Genomic DNA, 18,804 nt, shown 5'->3' with positions numbered 1-18,804 from the left:
CATAAAAAGGTGATAGGTTATCCTTAAAAACAAGAAATCAAATTAAGGTACATAAAATTGTTTTTGGAGGTGATAAGCGCCAAGTTATTTTCCCGGTCGGTGAAGTGAACCAGTGACATAAACAAGTGCTCGAAGTAAACCAATATTCCATCAAGTGCAGAACGAAGCACACCAGTAGTGCGATTGCCCCTACCTTGGTAATTGTGCCATGGCAGTACATAACCCTGCGTTTACAAATGACAGGACAGTTGACTTCATGTATTGATTGTCAAAATCCCACAACTTGCCTGTGTCACGTAGGCGTCCCGACAACTGCAAAAACAGTTATAAAATGTTGAATGAAATCGTCGATTTCTTTTTGTTTTCCGTTCACATATTTTGTTTTTGTTCATGTTCATTTGTTTTCAACACATTTCAATTATTATCTCACTTATTTTTACAAAAATGTCAAAAATTTGTCTTCTCTAGTGTCTGTGAAAAAATGATGGACAGCTGGGAGACAGACGACAAATGTATGTATGTGTTAGTAAATCAGAGTTGTATTTGAAGACAAACTGTCTGGTGTAAACGCCTAGTAAAGGCCTGGGTACATACACTGGCTTGCCTGATTGCCTTGCTTTCCTGCTTCATTTCTGACATAATAAAAATAAAAGAATAAAGATAGCCGAGCAAATTTCGAACTGGGTTGCCCTTTTCTTTTTTATTCTTTTATCAGAAGCAAGCAGAAGGCAAGGCAGCTTATGTACTCAGCCCTTCATTGCTCTGTTCCAGAACCTGCAAGAATCTACTAATTTTTACTACGATAACAATATTTCCTTTATGTTATCGGAACAATTTTTTAAAATTAGTAGAATTTTGCAGTTCTGGAACTGACCAAATAGTACGTTTACAGTAACGAAATTCAGTGGATTTCCAACGTCAATTATGTATACACTATGGAATAGACAATTAAGAATCAGTGGATGTCGCAAATATATAAATTAAAAAAAAAATAATTAGATATTTTGAATTAATACACCGCAAGTAAAAACGAAAATCATACTGAAAAACACCACCACTAAAACAACTCCACAAATATACAACTCTGCTACGGAGACACTTTGACACGTCAGTGTGGTTATTTGTGAAGAGAAAAAGAGCGAGAGTGTTTTATTTTTCTGTGAACTGTCAAAATTGCAAAAAGAATTTTATTTTAATCAGGGGCCGAAAGATAAAAACGATATCAAATCGAAAGAAGCAGAGTTAATTTTTGTATTTTTAAATATTTTTGTAGATAATTAGTTGGTAATCAGACAATAGCAAATAAGTTTTAGGCTAAAGAAACCCTAAACAAGTAAGTCCAGTCGATCCGCTCTCACAATTTTCTTGAGACGTGTATGGAATTATAAAAAAATGTATTGTGGTTTCTAGAATTTGACCCAAACTCATCAACGTTTAATTTCATGTTTGTGTTTTTTTTTAGATTCTGATAAGTTGCGTGGCAGTATTGAGAAAAGTACTCAACTAGTTGTATTGTTATAAATAACACCTGCAAGCCAGCATCAGTGGAAAAAGACAATTATGTTGAAAATAAAAAATGCGGAGTTTTGTTTACTCAGCTTTCTGGCATTGCTGACTGTGTCAACAGCTGTTGAATTTACATTCGATTTGGCTGATGGTGCTGAAGATTGCTTTTTTGAAGAGATCAAACGTAATACCACCGCCTATTTGGAGTTCCAAGTATCAGCTGGTGGCCAGTTGGATGTTGATGTAACATTAAAGAATCCCAAAGGTGATATCATCTATGAACAGCAAAAGGCAACCTTTGACAGTCATCAATTTGTGGCAGATCTGGCTGGTGTTTACCAGGCCTGCTTTAGCAATAAATTTTCAACTTTCTCACACAAGTTCGTCTATGTCGATTTCCAAGTGGGCGAAGAACCTGCCCTTCCCGGCGTGGATGATCATGCCACCGTTTTAACACAAATGGAAACATCATCACAATCGATACACAAAAGCTTAAATGACATTTTGGATGCCCAGACACATCATCGTCTGCGTGAGGCGCAAGGCCGGAAACGTGCCGAAGAACTAAATGAACGTGTTATGTGGTGGTCATGTGCCGAAACTGCTGCCGTCTTGACCATTGGTATTGTACAGATCTTGGTGCTACGTAATTTCTTCACAGACCGCAAACCTAATCAGCAACGTTATAGTCGTTTGTAGGATTAAATTTTAGAACGACATGCCAATTATTCTTATTTTTATTAGTTAATCAAAAAAGAAGAAGTTTGTGTACAAAAAAGAGAAAAAGGTACATGAAATGGTGTTTCCTGCGAACGAACGAATCACTTTTGCTTCCTCATCCTTTCTATTCCTTCTCGACATTTATGATGGTTATTATTATCCCCACACGAAGAAAAGTTGTTCTCTTACCAGTTGTGTACACACTCAACACCAAAATGAAGCCTCATCAATTCCTCTCAGTTAATGTGTAATATTTTTAGTTGTAATTAAATATATTTTGTGTCTTTATTAAAGAAAGAATGAAAGAAACAATTCGAACTAATTTTGTTGTGTTATTCGTATTTCTTGTGAAGTGTGGATGAGGAGTTTGATGGTGGGTGGATGGTTCGAAAGGGCGCAACATGTATACTTCCCGAAAGATCCACAAAGGCCCTAACCTATTTTTCTCTAAATAGCCGGCCTTCGGCCGGGATTTAAGACTTCTCCTATGTACAGGGAATGGGAACAATTTTTCTTTTAAATTAGATATTTTTGGAGGTATATGTCTCGGGAAGTATACATACCCTTCAACAAAATAATACATCGTTGAAATCAGTATAAACATCACTATTTGTGGTAATTTTTTAATAATTTTCTGCGGTGGTTTGCCAACATTTTAGACTAGGGCCTTTGTGGAACTTTTGAGGTCCATATCTTGGGAAGTATACATTTCTGCAACAAAAGCAGTACATCGTTGGATTCGGTGTAAAAAGTACTATCTGTGGTAACTTTTTTAATAATTTTCTGCGGTGGTTTGCCAACATTTAAGACTAGGGCGTTGTGGAACTTTGGAACAAAAACAAAAAAGGATTTAATTTTTTTTTTTTGAAGAGAAACTATTTTTTATGTTTGAAGAGAAACTATGTCGGTGCTTCACTTCTGGCAACTTCTCCCACAAAATTACAAAAATCTACGATTATGTTGAATGTGGTCCTTGTGATTCTGTTCACAACGATAAAATTTTATTGTGAACAACACTATGCTTCCTCGAAAGCTCTTAAAAATCCTATGGTGGCCAACTATAGTGGGTGGTGGGCACGATAATTATCGAAAGGAGTTACTTCCAAACATAGATCAGATGCCTCCTCCACGAAAATAGTTAAGTTAAGGAGGTAATCCTGCATCATGTCCCATAGTACGACGGCATTGTTTTGGGGTGTGGGAGTAGATATTGGGTTCTCCTTACATGGTTCAAAAATCCACTAAAAATGGTTTAGAAAGAAGTGAAATTGGATCAACCTTTGCATAACATTTCTGTCAAATTTTAATCAAGTTTGAAGATGGAATATACCGGGAAAATTCCTCCGGTACCTTCCTTTTAGGGTCCAAAATTTCCGTTTAAGTTTGGTTTGAGGGCTTTTAAAGGATCAGTTATAAATCGTTAAAACGATTTACTATTTGCGTTAGGAAGATGGCTTAGATAATGGCCCAAAATCTCTAAAAACCCCTATAGTCCATAACTTTGACGTTTAGGGACCACCCTGGTCACCTGCTCCAAAAGCGCAAAATCTTAATTCCAACGGCGTATTTTTTGATTTTTTTTGACTTCCCAAGAAAATGTGCCCGGAATTGAGACAGCAATAGGTGAACTTAAACCTGCCACAATGATTCTGGAGTTCGTCCAGTAGGTTTGGCAGATAAAAAGTCTTGCGTCCTTTTTACCTCTGCCCATACAGAACGTAGACATCTCATTTTTCATCTAGAATGGTGAATGAACTAGGATGATGATATTCATTGGTTTGTGGCTCAAGAAGATACTGCAACGAAACGAATTCAGGTGGGATGAGAAACATATGAACTCAAAAAGAGACTTTAATGCAAATTATCTACAAGGGTCACTTCCAAAATCTTACCAAGTAAAACCCAGTTCCATAATATATATAAACTTGTATGTTGTATATTAATTTATTACAATGATTATTGTTGTTTTATTCCTTAACTTAATATTAATTGAATTTTTTCTTGTTGCTTTTGTTTTAATAATATATAGTATATAGAAGAGTTCAGGTTCAGTCCAAGCTTTTGCCCACACAACACACTAACTGCATGCAATTACACTGAATCCGGGCGATAAGCGCGATACATATTCATCTCATTGGGAAACGTCTTAAAGAGTTCCGCCAGCATATTCGACTTGAATTTGCGATAAGCATCAATTTTACCTTTGACCTCTTCATTTTTGGCCAATGCTTTTTCGACACAATCCTTGGTATACAATTGTGGATTCTTGTCCTGATCAATGTAATCGAACACCTCAAATGGTACATAGATGTCTTGAACTTGATTTTTCAATTTATTTATTTCCTGCAGGCCGCTAACTAGACCCTGACTGGAGAAATTCAAATAGACAATATGAAAACCGTTAAAGGACAACAATTGTACGTGACATAAAAAAACTTACATCTTTTGATTAAGAACATTTTGGCCTTGGGGCTGAAAATCGGAGACAATAATGCGTATTTGTCGAACATTTTCAATAAACATTTCCAATTGGGTTTCAAGATTTTCCAAAGGTGCCGACATATTTAAAGTAGTTTTAAGGCAACGGTTTACGTAGTTTTGCTACTTGAAGTTCCTAATTTCCGGACAATTTTCTTCCTTATTTCACCAACTCGACTCCCAATAAATACTAAACTCTTTATGAATTAGGGATATACAAATTGAATTTTCATTTTTTTCTTCTCCATTGTCTTCTCATTTTTGCAAAAATTCCCTCATGGCCTCTCTTTCTACGATTTCAATGATGAAAAACCAAGGGTTGCCACTCCTTTGCGATAAATAATCGATATGCGCTTTAAAATGTACGGTAACCGTATGTAGCATAACGTAAAAAGTATGTGCAATAATAATTTGTCTATATATTTCTTTCATTAATAACATTGTCAACATTTAGTTGCAAATGGGAAGAACGTGAAATATTTACAAATACAATTTGGCCATGATACAATAAGAAAAGGTAGCATTATCAGCACAGCTGAAGCCCAGCTGGTGGTAACATAATGTGTCAATTGCATTGAATTTATGTCAAATTTTGACATCTTATATTACCAAAAACGGCAGTTGCTGCTACCTCCTTATTGTATCATGAATTTGGCAAACTCATTTAATTATCGATAAACGATAACACGGAGTGCAACAAATCATATGACACCGTATCACTGAACATACCCTACGAAATGTTTTTGTTTACAAATTTTGCGAAAAAAACTAAGTTTACATCACACCAAGAATAAAAAAAAACTTTTTTTCTAAATCATGGCAAGACACGCTTTAATTGGTAAATACAAGGAGCAAGTTGAATGTCACCCTGATCACAAATACATATATATAACATTTATTACGGAAGACCTACTTACGGAAATATGGGCCGCCTTTGTTCCGAAAATTGCTTGCCGCTTTGTATGTAACATCGCTATTTTTGGCATAAGACGGGAATACACGAGCACACCCGATTTTTTGAAATTTTTACCACAGGTGGGTCTCGTCCTGAACACAAAAACATATATGTATGTATATACCATCTCTGGGAAGTCCATACTTCCCGAGATATAGGCCTATCATACTATCATATTTATACATTTTGTTATAAATGATGAAGACGTATCTCGGGAAGTATAGTCTTCCGCAATAAATGTTACATATATGTGTGAACAGGGTGACGAGACCTACCTATGAAAGAATGTGGTCCCGATCCGAGCTTAATGAAAACATTCAACTTAAGCCAAACACAATAAATAACCTCAAGTTCAACGTTGTTCGCATACATTTTCTTTAATTTTAGGGGGTGGTACGGGTTTTGTTGGTACTCGTCTTGCTAAACATTTGGCAGGTCAAGGATATGAAGTTACCATAGTTTCTCGTATGCCTGGCCTAAAACGCATCACCTGGCATCAATTGGAAAAGGATGGCCTACCACAAGGTGTAACTTCCGTGGTTAATTTGGCTGGACAAAATGTTTTAGACCCCTCACGCAGATGGACAGCTGGCTTTAAGCAAAATGTATGGAATTCACGCATAAATTCAGCTGCCTCTTTGGTAAAAGCTATTGAAAAAGCCGGAGGTGTGGAGGCTTTTGTTAATATCTCTGGTGTCTCCCATTACCCACCCAACGAGAATAAAGTTTATACTGAAAATGATGAAGTCAAAGGATTTGATTTTATGTCTCGCCTTTGTTTGGAATGGGAAAAGGCTGCAACTTTGCCCGACACTGTGCAAAATTCAACAAGAGGTGTAAGTATTGCAACTCATTTAAAGGCAACAACTTAGGAGATCGCATTTTATTTACCGCACAGGTTAAATTAAGAACTGGAGTTGTTGTGGGCCGAGAAGGTGGTATGATCCAGTCAATATGGATGCCATTTAATTTTGGCCTGGGCGGTCCAATGGGTACGGGTAAACAAATATTGCCTTGGATTCACTTGGAAGATTTATGCCGCCTTATACAACATTGTTTGGAATCGAAAGAGTGTAAGGGTGTGTTCAATGCAGTTGCACCCGAAATTGTTACCAATGGAGAGTTTTCAAAGGTAAATCATAATTTCAACGAACGCAACAAATTTTTAAAACAACAAATATTCCTTCTAGGCCTTTGCTTCAGCCTTACGTCGTCCCTGCCTATTTGCTGTACCCGAATTTGTTGTCGACTTAATGTTTGGTAAAGATCGTTCAGCTTTACTGTTAAGTGGCGCCAAAATAGAACCGAAACATGCCCTTGATTCGGGTTTTGAATTTAAATATCCCACTGCCAAATTGGCCTGCCAAGAAGTGGTAAAGAAACAATGAGCCGCCAAAGATATTTAAAACAATTGTTGTTAAACACAAACTATACTTGGCTTTTGTGATCGGTAGTTTTATATGTAGGTCGAATAAGATATTGTTCCTTATTTATTTTATTTTGTTAACATTTTTGTTCAAAAATCTAAAAACGAATAATTTTGAATTATAAAAAAATATTTATAATCAACGCCAGACAGACAAAATTGTTTTATTAACGGGGGGTATGTTCGCTTACGTAGGAAATTCACTTACGAGACTTAAATTCTTAATGGAGTGGAGTTGGAGTGTCCATGTCGAATGCTGAACTAGTGATGGAAAGGCAACATAAAAACATTTTCGATGGTGAAGCAAAATCAGTGGCGGTTGTATAAAATTCAGAGGAGAAGGAAGGAAGTAGATTCAGTTTCAATACAAATTAATGGAAGCATTTTTATAATTTGTTTGTTTATTTATTCCATTCAATAATACTAATGCCATGTTCATACTAGAATTTGAATCACGTAGTTCGTTCTCATAATTACGTACAGGAATTAACCCGTTCATACGACATGGTACACAATTCATAGCAACATGATTCATATTTTCATGCTTTTTATTTTCTGATTTTAAAGAAAGTTTCGTCCAAAAGACGAGTCAAATTAATTGATATGTGCTGAAAAACTATTTGTCCTTCTTTCAGATATCTATTTAAAATTTAATTACATTATTTTCATTCATCTTTTCTATTTTTTCTCAGAATTTTGGTGTTTTCAGCAAATAAAAATATTTTTCTATTTTCAAAATTAAAGAGAGAGAGACCTGCCAAAATAACTTTTTGGTATACAGACTTTCTGGCAGGCATTTGATTTTTGTTTTTAAATTTGTACGCGAATTTGAAACGATGGACAAGAAATGTAACTGCAATAAACGAAAATAGAAAATTTGCTATGATTTGAATGTTTATTAGTCCTTAAACCGTTTACTTTTCATTCAGGTTTTGCAATTTTACTAAAAAATTGTGGGTTTTTAATAAATTTTAAATTTTATATTTTTCCTGTCGTAATTAATTTATTTCGATAAATTCTCTCATTTGTTAGAGATGGGACATATTTTATCGTCGTTCTGAGAGTAATTTAAATTGAACAAAGTACACAAATCGTTGTTCGTTCTCAAAATTTTGTATGGGAAATGAAGTAATTATATCGTATTTTGGGGTCGAACAACGAATAGAGAACGAATTACCGTCAGTCTGAACAAGGCATAAAGCATTCAAGGCCAAAAAATAGTATTAAAAATATATCCATATACTCAATATTACTTATCTATCAAAAATGTTACCAAAAAGAATAAAATATAATAAAGTTCTTACCCCCAGTTTTTGTAAAAAAAATTATGTTCTCACACGAATTGTTAATTTTTTTAGATCGATTTACTCGCCTTAGCGCAATTGTGGAACGCTGATTTTTGAATGAGGAATTCTTAACTATATATAGAACGTGTCTACGAAGAATTAGATCTGTATGTCATCTAGGGGCTGAGCTATGGATGCCCAAATTATTACGAATATAGACGAACGAACAAAAAATAGTTACAAAAACAGGGGGTTAATATTCTTGTTTTTCACATATATTTTTTTTCTGGGATATTTCGCAATGCACAATGGTCCCAAATCCAAATTTTCTGGCCAAAACGATTTCAACGTCCATTTAGTATTGAAATTAATTTATAATCAGCCCTATTCTGAACGCATGGGAGTTGGGAATTTTTTCCCATTCCCACATTTTCGTATTCTGAATAAAATTTTGTGGGAGTTTTTTTTCCCATTTCCCATCTCCCCTCATTCTGAATGAAGTTCGAATTGGGAATTTGTTCCCATGGGAAAAAAGTATACATTCTCTATCTTGAATTGTGGGAGAATTTTGTGGGAAAAATCTCCCCAGCAAATAGTGTGGGAGTTTGAAAAAATTTTTCAAGAAATTTCATATTTTTATGAAATTTCATATTTTAAGACATCTACACGACAAAATTATTGCAAATATTTATAATCGCCATGTGTTTGCTTAATAAAAGCATACAAAATGTACTGTAAAATATGCCATTAGTAGACTTCGGATTTTGCATATTTTTATATGATACAAAAACCTGCAAGAATCTAACATGTTTTACACCGACAAAAAATTTTCCTTTATGTTATCGAACAAAACAAAAAAAATGTAGTAAAAATTAGTAGATTTTTGCAGTTCTGGAACAGACCATATGTATTGAAATACGAGAAAAAGAGTCATGGTTGATTCTGTTAACGCAGCAGAGCAAGTAAAAACAAATCAATTTCAAAAGAATTTTTGGCAATAATTATTAAAATATATTGGAAAATAACCCTAATACATACAATCTTTACAACTTGTATTCATTTTCGTAATATAATCTTCCGGTTTTTTAAAATCAGACGACTAACGTTCTATTGAAAACGTATTAGTCTCCTCAACGACACGACAACTATCACACAAACGTACATACATATATGCTAAATTATTGCAATGCTATTCCATTTTCCGAAATGCCTTTTCTTGAATAGGATCGTTATTTTTGAACGTAGAAGCTTGAAATTTTGCAACGTATTTTATTTATTTATTTTTTTGAGATACGTTTTCTGAAATATGTAATAATCGAGAAAAATATCCGAATTTTTCTTTTTGAATTTTTTTTAAATATGCAAAATACGTGTTCTAGCGATCATTAGGAGTAAGTAAAACTAGCGATATACGCGTTAAACCCCTAACTAAAATTATTCCGAATCAACATACAATTTTTAAATTAGTTGCAAACTTAAAAAGTTCCTATTACTTTATACACAAAACTTATGTTTGCCTACTAATTAAAGAAATGCTTACACCAATTCGCAAATTCTGAAGAAAATGTGCTTATTAGAACAACACCACACATCGTTGACTCCATTCACTTAAAAAATCCATAAATCAATGCACGGTTGTTGAATTAAGTGAGTTGTGCTTTGCTAATCTAATTCAAAAACCGCGAATTCAATGCAAATAGGCATTTTGTATTACAAAACAAAATTACATCCCCCCAAAAGTATGCTATAATAATTTGGTGTAACTGATTTCGAATTTCGAAATTCCAGCTCCCATCATTTGCTGTTCCCACGTCGTTGAGAATATGGAAAACATGGGAATGGGAAATTTCGCTCCCATGGGAAACAGTTCCCATGGGAATGTTCAGAATAGGGCTGAATAAATGTGTACAAACAGCAATTCTTACGTTTTATCGACCAAAATGACCAAAAACTGCCAAAATTTGTTGAACAGGGTGGTCCCGTTGTGTGGGGTCTAAACCAAACATTGACCTATGTTAATAATTTTTGGTACGAAGGATTCATGTGTTGTTGCTAAAATCCACAAAATATCTAAAATCGAACGGTACTTTTATGTGGGGGCTATGAAAAAAATTGACCTATTTTCAACAAATTTATACATACTTGTTTTCTACACTCTAAGGGGTTAAATATGAATTTTAAGGAAAATCGGTTGATAGATGTGAGTGTTACCGTTCTATTTCAATTGGATACTACGTACAGCCCAACAGGTATTTACAAAAAATTCTTCCATCTTAAAATAGAAAAATCCACTTTATTTTAACAGTGGCAAATTTGAGCACGATTTGACTTCTGAATTTATTAATACAGACCCCCTGCTATCTTTCAAATTCGATTTGGAGGTGGACATATTTGGACTTTTTTTAAAAGTTTAAGTATATTTAAAAAATACTTGTAAAAAATAATTTTTAATATATATATATATATAAAATATTGATTTTATTACGCTAATTTTACAAATTTCATCTTTCTTTTTGTAAATATTATGAAAGTACTCATTAACAGCTTCCCGATTCATAATAACTTTGGTTTCACTTCTGTTTATTTATGCAGCGACGCAATACAACAAAAATTTTATATTTTACAGTCTGTTTTATTATACCCTACACCACTATGTGGTAAGGGGTATTATGCGTTAGTGCATTTGTATGTAACATACAAAAGGAAGCGAGATAGACCCATAGTTCCTTCTAGGGATATACATAGAATCACTTTCTGAGTCGATTTATGCATGTCCGTCCGTCCGTCCGTCCGTCCGTTCGCAACATACAGGTCGCATTTGTTGACCGATTTCGCTGAAAATTGGGGAATACCATTTTTTTAGCCGTCGGAAGATCAAGTTCGAAGATGGGCTATATCGGTCCAAGTTTTGGTATAGCCCCCATATAACGGTACCTCCCGACTTAAGGTATTTTAAGGATCTTAGCCGCATTTGTTGCCCAAACCAGCTGAAATTTTACATTTGAGGTTCCCAATGGCCGCGAAATTGCTCCACTAAAAATTGTCAAGATAGGTCCACGGTTCGGTATAGTCCCCATATAACGATACCTCCCGATTTAAGGTATTTTATGGATCTTAGCCACATTTTTTGCCCAAACTAGCTGAAATTTTACATTTGAGGTTCTCAATGGCCGCGAAATTGCTCCACTGAAAATTGTCAAGATAGGTCCACGGTTCGGTATAGTCCCCCCGATTTAAGGTATTTTAGGGATCTTAGCCACATTTTTTGCTTGAACTAGCTGAAATTTTACATATGTGGTTCCCAGTGGCCACGAAATTTCGCCACTTAAAATTGTTAAGATAGGTCCATGTTTTTTTGTAGCCCCCATATAACGGTACCTCCCGATTTTAGGTATTTTAACGATTTTCCCCAAATAGGGCTGCAATTTGCCATTTGGAGTTTAATGAGTTCAAAAAATTTACTTTAATGTTTGTCCATATGTCCACGTTTTGATATAGCCCCGAATTTTGGTATAGCTTCCATATTAAAGTACCGCTAGATTTTAGGCACTCTGCAGTTTTTATATACTTTTTATACCCTACACCACTATGTGATAAGGGGTATTATGTGTTAGTGCATTTGTATGTAACATACAAAAGGAAGCGAGATAGACCATAGTTCCTTCTAGGGATATACATAAAATCACTTTCTGAGTCGATTTATGCATGTCCGTCCGTCCGTTCGCAACGAACAGGTCGCATTTGTTGTCCGATTTTGCTGAAAATTTGGGAATATCGTTTTTTTAGCCGTCGGAAGAACGCTATTTATTTTGGTGAGAACCGGTTCAGATTTGGATATAGCTCCCATATATATTTTCGGCCGATTTCACGTATTTTCTGCACCAAACACGCTATATATTTCCGATTTAGATGAAATTTGGAATGTGTGACTGAATTCAGTCTAGAAATAAATGTGCCAAATTATATCGAAATCGGTTGAGATTTGGATATAGCACCCATATATATTTTCGGCCGATTTCGTGTATTTTCTGCTCCAAACACGATATATAAGTCCGGTTTCAATGGTATTTGGAATGTGTGACTGAATTCGGTCTGGAAATAAATGCCAAATTATATCAAAATCGGTTAAGATCTGGATATAGCTCCGATTTATATTTTACATATTCACAGTGGTGTAGGGTATCATATAGTCGGCCCCGCCCGACTTTGATCCTTTCCTTACTGGTTTTTACATAAAAAAGTGTCAACTTTGGTACTGCGCCAATCAACGAATACTAACGTTATTTACAGATAACTTGATGTGTTTTTTTATTATTCTGTGCAAAAACGAAACTTCAAAAATTTGGTTTTGGCCAAAAATTTCCTGATTGAAACCTATGTGCTTTGGTCCCATACAAATTCCCCTTGGGCCCCATAATGGACAACTCTCTGAAGCGGTGATTCTCTGAACCCTTGCCAATCAGCTTATCCATGTTTCAGGAAAGAACGGCGGTCAGATGTGATGAAGTCGGGTGGTATGTTAACTGAGAAGACCATCGGAAAATGTTCTGAGCCAAGGGAAATGACGGGTTATCAGGACATCTCATTTATCAGACGGGGTGTCACAATGATAATGTCTGTCGAGCTGCGACAATCCCCTTATATCCTCATAGGAGCGTCTTCGTTCACTGTGTAAAATATGGAGCTATCAATTTTCACCACCCAACACTTCAACGCATATAAGGCAGACAACAAATATTCATCGGCAGTATACAGAGATCAAGCAACTCTACATCGGCAGTTCCTCATTCAGACGAAAGAGGTCTGTACTGGACAGACTAGTGTGTAACGAAGGCAATCTTGTAAGCTACAGATGATGGTGAGCTTTGTTTCCAGGATCGCGACTATGTGACAGCCACAAACTGGCTGTGGTTTAATCAATATTACGGTAGCACCTTCATATATATTTTTCGTTAAATAATTTCTTTTCATTTCTTCTGTTTTAATTTTTTTGTGCTGCCAGTCAAATTGAGAAATGTAAACAAAGGGATTCCGCAGTGGATTTTTGACCTTTGTTATTTATCTGGGCGTAGCTACACCACAGTATATGATATGATGCATATTATACAGATGGCGTTAATTATTAGAAAAGCACCTTCAACATCGACGCAATAAAATGACTATTATAAACGGTTTACATATAGCCGGATTTTATACATCCAAACGTCAAATAAATCCTCATGAGAAAGGCTAACGCGGCAAAGATCTCTAACGCAAGTGCCGTTTAAATCTTGTAACCTTGTTGACAGAAATGATTGATATAAAATGGTCAATAATGCGTTTACATACACGTAATTGGATTTAGTAAATCTTTGGAGTTTCAAATGTCAATTTCATTGCTTAAAGTTAAGTCCTCCTAAGAAAAGGTTTAACTCGATAACGAGCTAGAATGTAAACACAGTTTAAGGACCATAATTATATGATATTCTTTTTTTGCCTTTAAAAAAAAAACCAAAATAAGCAAATTTGGAGTTTTAAGTCATAATTGTCACATTATTAATTGACTACAGATGTTCTTAGTGCAATTTTATGTTTACTTTTGGCGTTAAGATGACCAACAAGTGAATTTAAATTCAAGTCGATAAATCCAAAGAATAACAATAGAATCCAGTAATATTAAGGACAAATATATATTTTTGAATGTAAATAACGTTGGCTAATCTTATAAATATATAAAGCACATAATTATTATCTTCTAACATTTTTTTTGAATCGATATAGAATATAACCTAAAAAGTGCTACCAAGTTCACTAATCAAGAATCAATTGTTAGCGACAGCTGACACCGATAAAACCGATATCACAATATCACTATAATTACACCGAAAAGATCTCTCATCACTAGAAACCAACATGTGAGTTTCAACCTCAATAAAAGTCACCTTGAAATTTCTCGATTCATTTCAAAGTTGGTACTAGTGAAGATTAAGTTTCATTGAATAGTCATAAAATTAGAAACCATAATTTATAAGAATCCCTTAATTAGTAAATAATTTGAATTAAGAAGATTTGTATTTTTTAATGTCGTCCATATTATTGCTCTGAGTATTGTGGAAAAATAAAATATTGGCCATTTGACGATTTGATTACCGCGGTAATCGCCAAATGTCGGCAAAGACATGTTGATGATGATATCACATATTCAGAGCCCCACCTTAGAGCAGAGACATAGACATTCATAGAAATTGGACCATATGGACAATTTTTGGTTATGGAAGAAAAGTCCAAAATTGAACAACTTAATGAGTGAGTACTGTCAAGTAAGATAAGCAACAAGTGTCCTCTATTGAGATCTGGAATTGTTAAAAGTGCCACAAAATTTAATTGCCATTACCTCCATCTATACATCAAATTATCAACAAAAGAAAAAAATAATAAACCCCATCTTCATTTGAGCCACATCACTACACGTGGTTTATTTCACCTCTAATTTGAAAAAAATCTAATTTGATTAGAATGTATAGCATAAATTAAGGCATAAGTAATTCCGTTCGCTATGGAAACATTAGGATGTGTCATAAAAACCATAAAAATAGCTGAAAAGAAAAAAACCTGAAAATTTCAGAAAAAAATCAGTATAATTACAACAACATTTCGTAAAATTAACCTAAAAGAACCCACGTGTGAAATTTCTGAAGATTTTTAAAACCTAAAATTAAGAACATAAAAAAATAGAAATATATAAAAAGAAAATTTAAATAAGAAATAAGTAATGAAATATTAAAAAAAAAATATTATACAAACCTTGTACTTACAACAATTTTTAAAAATACAAAAAAAAAAAAATATAGAAATATTCAAAACCATAAAAAATGTGCATGCCATTATAACCTATATAAAAATAGAAAAATTACATACATATATTTTTTACAGAATTTAGAAATTGTTGTAACTAATAAATATATGTACCCTATGATTATATAAGTCCCAATTGATTATTGCCACATAAATTACAAAAATTATATTTATATGAAATACCTGAAAAGTAAAAATAATAGTTTTGTTTTCTCGTAAAAATTTTATAAAAGAAAGCAAAAGCATAACAAAATTATGTTAATAATCAAAATAAATTAATTTTTTGTTAATATTATAAAATGTTTTGAAATCTAACTTCATAATGGGTTGAATATTTGCTTGGTATGTGGTAAGTCGATTTTGGGGTATTTTCAAACAAAGATGATGGCGTGAAAATACCAAGGATGACTGAAAGATGTCATATGGGGAGGGCAAAAAGCCATCGAGGTTAAACACCAAAAACCTCAAAAAGATGGAAATCTACTCAGCATTTATTTTAAATTGAACAGTCAATAGGGGTATAAAATCAAATACATCCGTTTCCTTTTCTTTGTTTATTATTTTTTTTTTGTTTAATTTGAAAATTACTGTTACAAAAATAATCCAGATGGTACACAAATTTATATGTGCAGTAGAAGCGGAAAGAACCACACCCATTCCGGCGAGCTAAGCCGTAGCCCAACACCACTGTACCACCTCCGCTTAAAAGAAACTGTCACATATATGGCGCCCAACTTTCGAGCTTCATTTAAATCTTTGATCTTTTAATAGCCTAAACTCTACATTAAACTATTATCAGTGTATAGGTATCCCGGATGGCACATATAATGCCACGACGCGTTGTACAGATACCCTGAAATAGTGAAATGGCGAGTTACCAATTTAGGAAAATGTTTATCACGATCATTGAAATATCATAATCTGTGGCTATAGAGCTTGATGTTTATTCGTACTTCAATGAACGTGTTACTCATAGACCTAAAAAGGTACAAATTCATTAAATTTTGTTTCCAAATTGTATTTTGATTTATTACATAAAACCCCAAAAAAATTGGTAAAGAAAACAAAAATAACACTCAAATTAAAGTAGATGCATTATTTAAATGTTTATTAAAAATATAATCATGATTAAGTATACGTTACAATTTGCATCCTAAATGGTTACTTTTCTAAGAAATATTAGAAAATGTTAATATTTTAGAGAACATTAATAATTGTACTGCAGATTTCCATCAAACTTTTTAAAAAAAAATATATATAAACCGCAATCCAGCAAATTAAATTCAACCCAGAAATCCATTTCATTATAAAGAACAATAATAATTAAAATATTACAAACTTTTTGTTATGCAATATTTTTTTAAAAAATACATTTATTTATACCAATTAAAAATATATAAATATTTAAAATACCAAATTAAAGAAAACATAAAAAAATCTTAAAAATAATAGAAACAATAAGAAGAAAATCAAGAAAATAATCCCAAAAAGTGGCAAAATCTGAAAATATAAAGATAAAAAAATTATATTAATTAGTAGAAGTTTATATAAAATAATTAGAAACAAAAGTAAAAACATATATACAGAAATTACTCTATTAGTTAGCAATTACTTAATTATATAAAATTATTTATAATTAAGTTTCAAAAAATTACTCTATTAGTTAGCAATTACTTAATTATATAAAATTATTTATAATTAAGTTTCAAAAAACTCAATATTATCAATAATCTTTACATCAACAAATTTTATAAAAACATACATATATAAAAATTTAATTTAATATACCCAGTCAGCATTTTTTGAAAATTTTAATCAAATTCGAGTCTTTTTTGATCCGACTGCACGATTAAAAAGCTAGAATATGAGCTCATTTTCTGATCATAAATGACTCCTTTGTCGGTAGGAAAACATAACCTCAGGCGACTCTTCTAAACAAATCACAAATGAGTCTTTTTCGAGTCGTATTTCAATCATTTATTGGTGTTTTGTTGATTAATTTCGGACCCTTTTTCGAGTCTTTTTAGAGTCATGTTTATAATCATTTATGAGTCTTTAGGGAGTCATTTATGAGTCTTTTTGTTAGACGAAATAAATTAAAAAAAATTTCTTTTTATTCTTCTTTGTTTCTTTCCTTTGTTTTATAGTCTTTTCTGCTTTGTTATGTCTTTTAATTATCCTTTATGTTGCTTGGTGGTTAGTATACTGCTTCTTCATTTCACTTGGCAAAACCTGTTGTGTTGTGTTTGTCTGTACCTTTAATATTATACGTTACATTTATATCAAAATTTTGTAGAAAGTGTATATGAGAATTTTATTTTTTTATTTACAACCAAATAAAAATAAAACAAAGCAATCATCACCTAACTGTTCAAAATATGATCAGAGTATACATAATTATAATCACTTTTCAAACACCTGTATGACCCTTTTTTGATTAAGCATTTTTCAATCTTCCAGATGATCAAAATGTGACAATAAATAACAAAAAATTGTCACATTTTAAACACCTCAATGATTTATTTGTGATTGCTACACATTTGTTGTTGTATTTTAAATTGAACTCTTTTTAATCATTACAGGGAGTCACTTTCGAGTCCCTTTCTGATCACACAAGCGACTTAATCAATTTTTGATCACCAAAAGGACTCTAAAAAGACTCCTCAATGTGATTTTTGAAAAAACAGTCTTCTAAATGCTATCTGGGTATATCCCATTTCTAATTATAAGAAAATTCTACACATACATACATAGTTTTTGCAATCTTATATTGGTCATACAAACTCTTTTCACCTATTTTTCACCTCCAATTTTCCAAAATGGCTAGTAGAAATCAAAACCAATTACCGAATAGATCTTCTAGTAGGATTGCCAATAGAATTAATCCTAGTGCAACTTCCCAAAACCAACCTATCGCTAGCACTTCTAATGCAGCACTTCAATACAATAACTCTATTGGTAATCAATCTTTGCCCAACATGAATAATTCAAATATTTCTGCACAAGGTACAAACCAAACTGTTGTTCAAGCAGGAATTCCACCATTGATGTCATTAAATGTCCAACCACCAACAGGTCCTCAAACGGCATCTTCACCAGAGACAGCTACAAATATGGCTAGCCCAGAATTTAGTAGCTTAGCTGCTCAAGAGGTAAGAAGTCAGTTTGAGAGAGATTCTAGACAACAACCAGCATTACAAGCCATAAATCTGGAAGCCCCTATTCATAGCAATGACGGTCCAAGTCTACGGGAATATATAACTGCCTCTGTTAGAATAGCTCAAACCCAAGCCATACAAACAATGGAAGACAGGTTAACAGCTATGATACCTCAAGCGGTCAGAAGTTCTATAGACTCTCTTAGACACTTGTCTTTTCATTCTCAGGACCCAAACAGAACTGAACCAGAACCAATATCGAATTTTCAATATATCCCAAGAAACAATTTCCAACAACAGCAACAACAAACTAACAATAATAATCAAAACCGTTACTCTCAAAATGTTAGTCAGAACTTTGCAATTGGATATAAACCAATAACCCCACTTCAGATGCAAAAATGGGGATTGAAGTTTGACGGTACTTCAAAGAACATAAGT

The 18,804-nt window shown here is 33.4% G+C and overlaps 3 protein-coding genes across 3 annotated transcripts; 2 read left to right on the top strand and 1 right to left on the bottom strand.

Annotated features, from left to right (window-relative positions):
- The first annotated feature begins 1,094 nt into the window (after positions 1–1,094).
- Positions 1,095–2,552, top strand: p24-1 (transmembrane emp24 domain-containing protein). The gene is made up of 2 exons (XM_073975126.1): positions 1,095–1,333; positions 1,463–2,552. Exon 2 carries the CDS (start codon positions 1,561–1,563, stop codon positions 2,203–2,205), a length of 645 nt encoding a protein of 214 aa, XP_073831227.1. The 5' UTR covers positions 1,095–1,333; positions 1,463–1,560; the 3' UTR covers positions 2,206–2,552.
- Positions 2,553–4,137: 1,585 nt separating this feature from the next.
- On the bottom strand, positions 4,138–4,922 carry MED10 (mediator complex subunit 10). The gene is made up of 2 exons (XM_073975125.1): positions 4,667–4,922; positions 4,138–4,594 (listed from the first exon to the last, which is right to left on the bottom strand). Exons 1-2 carry the CDS (start codon positions 4,786–4,788, stop codon positions 4,318–4,320), a joined length of 399 nt encoding a protein of 132 aa, XP_073831226.1. The 5' UTR covers positions 4,789–4,922; the 3' UTR covers positions 4,138–4,317.
- A 438-nt stretch (positions 4,923–5,360) lies between these two features.
- Positions 5,361–7,246, top strand: LOC141398024 (epimerase family protein SDR39U1). Its single transcript, XM_073975124.1, has 4 exons — positions 5,361–5,542; positions 6,047–6,495; positions 6,558–6,791; positions 6,850–7,246. The coding sequence occupies exons 1-4, from the start codon at positions 5,521–5,523 to the stop codon at positions 7,045–7,047; spliced, it is 903 nt and encodes a 300-aa protein (XP_073831225.1). The 5' UTR covers positions 5,361–5,520; the 3' UTR covers positions 7,048–7,246.
- The last annotated feature ends 11,558 nt before the right edge of the window (positions 7,247–18,804 follow it).

Source organism: Musca autumnalis, unplaced genomic scaffold (genome assembly GCF_047663935.1).
Source record: "Musca autumnalis isolate F117 unplaced genomic scaffold, ASM4766393v1 scaffold_3, whole genome shotgun sequence".
Classification (NCBI taxonomy): Eukaryota; Metazoa; Arthropoda; class Insecta; order Diptera; family Muscidae; genus Musca; species Musca autumnalis.
The sequence above is the reverse complement of the archived record's forward strand: the minus strand, read 5'-3'. Positions and strand labels throughout refer to the sequence as shown.